This window comes from Lupinus angustifolius, unplaced genomic scaffold, assembly GCF_001865875.1.
Source record: "Lupinus angustifolius cultivar Tanjil unplaced genomic scaffold, LupAngTanjil_v1.0 Scaffold_134_50, whole genome shotgun sequence".
Taxonomy (NCBI): Eukaryota; Viridiplantae; Streptophyta; class Magnoliopsida; order Fabales; family Fabaceae; genus Lupinus; species Lupinus angustifolius.
Genome location: NW_017725436.1, coordinates 11,304 through 15,676, shown reverse-complemented (window position 1 = coordinate 15,676; position 4,373 = coordinate 11,304). Strand labels below are relative to the sequence as shown.

The window sequence follows — 4,373 nt, the reverse complement described above, 5'->3', positions numbered from 1 at the left end:
ACAAAATTAACGGAAACTAACATGATCTTCCATATGAAAATGTGATGAGACACATTACCCACAAATGACATAACCATGTCAATAATGGTGGAGTTATAAAGAAAACATGGTCATGAAGATTGATTTTTGAAGTCTTCTATCTTGGTACTTTAAGTTGAGAGAGGAGTGATGAAACATGAAAGATGTGGAAAAGAAGAAGACAAATATCAGTTTTGTAGAGTGAAATAGTCATCCGAATTTCAAATCTCTTGTTTGAGAAAATATTGATTCATTTGAATAGAAAAATTTATAAACAAAATAAGAGATGCACATAGAGAAAAAACTAACCAACATAAATGCTTAAGGGGGAAACAACAATGAAAAAATGACAATAGTAGGAAAGACTTAGAATATTAATCTACACAGATTCCACAATGAACCAACACATTAACAACATATCCATCAAAAGGTAGTAAAACATCATAAGAAAATGGTTTATTAAACATATCAACCTAAACAATGAAAAAACAGTGATGATAAAAGAGATTAAAAACATTATTTTACACACATGCTCCACAATCTACCAACATATTAGCGATGCATCCACACAAATGAAGAGAAAGAAATGAATGTGAATGAAAGGGTTGAGAAATGAAATGGAGAGAAGGAGAAGAAAGTGAAACGTAAGTGTAATAACGTGAGTGTAAGCGAGCTATGATATGGTGTGTGACAACGCATTCTACACTACCAAAATAATGCATCTTAGCCATGTTTCAGTAGCCACGGGTTTAGAAGATGTGGTTAAAATATTAAAAATAAGCAATTTTAGACAAGTTTGGATTCCAGCTTTCATTTTATCATTTTTACATTCTCTCACTCGCTGCTTTCTCCTTCCTCTTTCTACTTCCTCCTTCTCCTTCTTCCTTCTCCATCTTCTGTTTCGTTCTCTTTCTCGTTTCTCATTCCATAAAGCATTTCATCCTTAAATTAGGTTTTCAATATGCGATTCAGAAATTTGTTTCTTCCGCTCTCAGATCTAAACAAGTTTTAGTACCAGTTTCCAATTCCAATTTTGATTTCGACTTTGATTCTTGATTTGATGATTTTATAATTTTGGTTTCGACTTTGACTCTCAAAGCTTCTCCCATCAACACTCAAAGCTTCTTCACAGGTATATAACATGTCATTTTCAATTTTATAATTTTGTTTCAAATTTTAGGAAATATGATTCTTTCAATCTCAATCCCTAATTTCAACTACTTGATGTTTGATTTTTTCCATCTTTAGTTATTGTAGTTCTGGTATTAGTTATTTTAGGAAATAGTGACACCCCCTCGAAAGAGATCGAATCATTGAATCAACGATTGAAGCAAAACGATTTGGAGCTTGAATCATTGAGGGAACAGTTGAAACACAAAGGATTTGAAAATTTCGATGTTGCATAAAATGGTAGCTTCGTTGAAAAAGAAAAGAAAAAACAAATAGGTTTACTCTTGACATTGGAATGGTGTTGGATTGTTTGATCAGCGAATTCAAGAGCATGTTTCATCTCAGGTGATTCTTATTAAGTTGTGGCAATGACTTATAATAAGTTTGATAGAAATCTTACAGTTTTGATACATCATATATAATTCCCATGATAACTGCTGAGTTTGGGTTCCAAAATGTCATAACTTTTGGTTTGCCTATTCAAATTAGGAACTAAGTTTTTGTCTCTGGGAAATGGAATGATGAATGTTGTGTTAAGACCGAACATTTTAGTGCTGTAATTTAGTCACTAATGAATTTTTGCCCCTGAGATTAATGATAGATATATATCCATAGAAGGATATTATATTAAAAATATGAAAGCCTTTACCATTCATTCTTCCCTTTTTGTTGTATAGACTATGAGATTGATTAATGATTCCTCATTTTGATTGTGGTTGTTGTAATGAGTAATCATTTCCTTCTTCACCATTTCTGATTATTAGAAATAGATATAGAGGAATTATTAGTAATTCAGAATTGGGGTAACAATACAATATATGTATGGTGAGGTAAAGAAAAACTTAGAATGTAAACCAATTAACCTGTTTAGAAAAAGGACATTGGATGGATATTGAGCTTGAACAACCATGTAAAAAACTGTGTGTATTATGTTTATTGCTGCAATTTTCTGCTTCCTATGTTTGTTTGGGTTTGTTGATGTACACAAAGAGAGTAAATATATGGATGAGGGAGAGTAATATATCATAATGTTGCTGGTGCATGTAGCATGGCAATAGGAGAGTTTGTCTCTGTGTATACTCAATATGACAGAGATGGCTAAGATTGAAAGAGAGAGGGAAAATAATAATAACAATATTAATGAACTGAATGAAGAAGCTCAAATGGAGAAGTTGCCAAATCCATTACCATACAGGTATTTAAATTTATATGGTTTCATTTCTTTTAATTGTATACTTACTTTTTACCATCCATTCTCAGTTCTTGGTTGATATTCTCCTCATTTAATTGAAATGTAATATATAGTAGTAATTGATTATACATACTGATATATGTGCTTATGAGCAGGAGAAACAAAGCACTTGTAAAGGAGTTAAGTGTACCACCTCCTGGAGCAAAAGACTTGTATTTCCCTAGTCAGTATTCTCAACCAACTATGGGACAATTTAAATCATGCCTATGGAAGCAGTATCTTACTTATTGGAGGAGTCCAGATTATAACCTTGTCAGATATATGTTTACCTTGCTTGTTGCTCTAGTGGTTGGAACTGTATTTTGGAAAGTTGGCACAAAAAGGTTTGAAAGTTGCTCTACTATGATGAAAACTAACCCCTTTTTCAACCATTTTGTTCATGGTTTTAGTTAAATTTTTCTTCTCATCTTTTTACAGGAGCAACTCTGGTAACTTGACCACCATTATAGGAGCAATGTATGGCTCTCTCTTTTTTGTTGGTGTTAACAATTGCCAAACTGTTCAACCAGTTGTAGCCATTGAAAGAACAGTATTCTATAGAGAAAGAGCTGCTGGAATGTATTCTGCTTTACCTTATGCCATTGCACAGGTTAGAGGATATATTTCCTTCAAACAAGAGTTCCAAAGATAGCATTTTCAACCCATGATTCTTTTGTTAATAAGTACTTCAAATATATAAAACATGTTAAATGGAAGGATAAAAAGGTATATACTTTTTTCCAATATATTTCTCTTATTATGCTGACACTGCTATCTCATTTGCAGGTTATTATTGAAATACCATATTGCTTTGTTCAAACTATGCTTTTCTCATTCATAGTGTATGCTATGGTGAGCTTTGAATGGCAAGTGGCAAAGGTGTTTTGGTTCTTATTTGTGAGCTTCTTTACCTTCTTATACTTCACATACTATGGTATGATGACTGTTTCCATTACACCAAACCACCAAGTAGCATCAATCTTTGGAGCTGCATTCTATGGACTCTTCAATCTCTTCTCTGGTTTCTTTATTGCTAGACCAGTAAGTACCACTCTACTTTGGATATAATATAAATAATAATACATTTTTGTGTACCTATATGATATAATATATAGCATGAACATATTGGATAACTCTTGTAATGTTTACTAACATAATTCCTATAACAACTTTGCCATTTTCAGAAAATTCCTAAGTGGTGGGTTTGGTATTACTGGATTTGCCCAATTGCATGGACTGTGTATGGATTAATAGTGTCACAATATAGAGAAGCTCAAATTAATATTGTTATATACTCAATATTGTTATATACTGAATGAAGAAGCTCAAATGGAGAAGTTGCCAAATCCATTACCATACAGGTATTTAAATTTATATGGTTTCATTTCTTTTAATTGTATACTTACTTTTTACCATCCATTCTCAGTTCTTGGTTGATATTCTCCACAATGTGCATCAAACCTTACACATTTTTACCCTTGTGGAAGAGAAGTTCATATATGATCTACCTAATAGATTTGTCAAGTGCATCAAACCTGAGGAAAATGTTAAGTTAAGATGAACCACATGATGTTTGGTATGTCTCTCTACATATTGTTTGATTTACTTAAGTGATTGTAATCATCATGATTTACTTAAGGTGGAGTAGGTGATCACAATGAAGACAAGAGTAAAACATTAGAAGACACAAAGAAGAAGGTTCGTCAGCTCCAAGAATCATGAACAAGGTAATATAAACAATAAACAATAAACTTGACATGTTTGTTTTCTCATGGTAATAAACTATGATCAACATTGAAGATATTGGACTAGTGTTACTAGTTCATGATTTAAGATCTTATAAATTTCTTTAGTACCTAATTTCTTATTGCAGGGAATTGCTTTCTTATGAGGAAAATGTTAATATTATTAGCTAATTGATTAAACCCTATTCTTTCCTTATTTCCCTACCATT

General features: G+C 32.1%; 1 protein-coding gene across 1 annotated transcript; it reads left to right on the top strand.

Annotated features, from left to right (window-relative positions):
• Positions 1 to 2,502: 2,502 nt before the first annotated feature.
• Positions 2,503 to 4,094, top strand: LOC109340100 (ABC transporter G family member 36-like). The gene is made up of 5 exons (XM_019577673.1): positions 2,503 to 2,763; positions 2,858 to 3,029; positions 3,206 to 3,460; positions 3,604 to 3,780; positions 4,059 to 4,094. Exons 1-4 carry the CDS (start codon positions 2,528 to 2,530, stop codon positions 3,736 to 3,738), a joined length of 798 nt encoding a protein of 265 aa, XP_019433218.1. The 5' UTR covers positions 2,503 to 2,527; the 3' UTR covers positions 3,739 to 3,780; positions 4,059 to 4,094.
• The last annotated feature ends 279 nt before the right edge of the window (positions 4,095 to 4,373 follow it).

What these genes read in the sequence shown, in the direction of transcription:
- LOC109340100 (XM_019577673.1), top strand. Translation starts at nt 2,528, where the DNA reads ATGAGCAGGAGAAACAAAGCACTTGTAAAGGAGTTAAGTGTACCACCT. An exon ending in TGGAAAGTTGGCACAAAAAG is followed by an intron (nt 2,764 to 2,857) that starts GTTTGAAAGTTG and finishes ATCTTTTTACAG; the next exon opens with GAGCAACTCTGGTAACTTGA. An exon ending in TACCTTATGCCATTGCACAG is followed by an intron (nt 3,030 to 3,205) that starts GTTAGAGGATAT and finishes TCTCATTTGCAG; the next exon opens with GTTATTATTGAAATACCATA.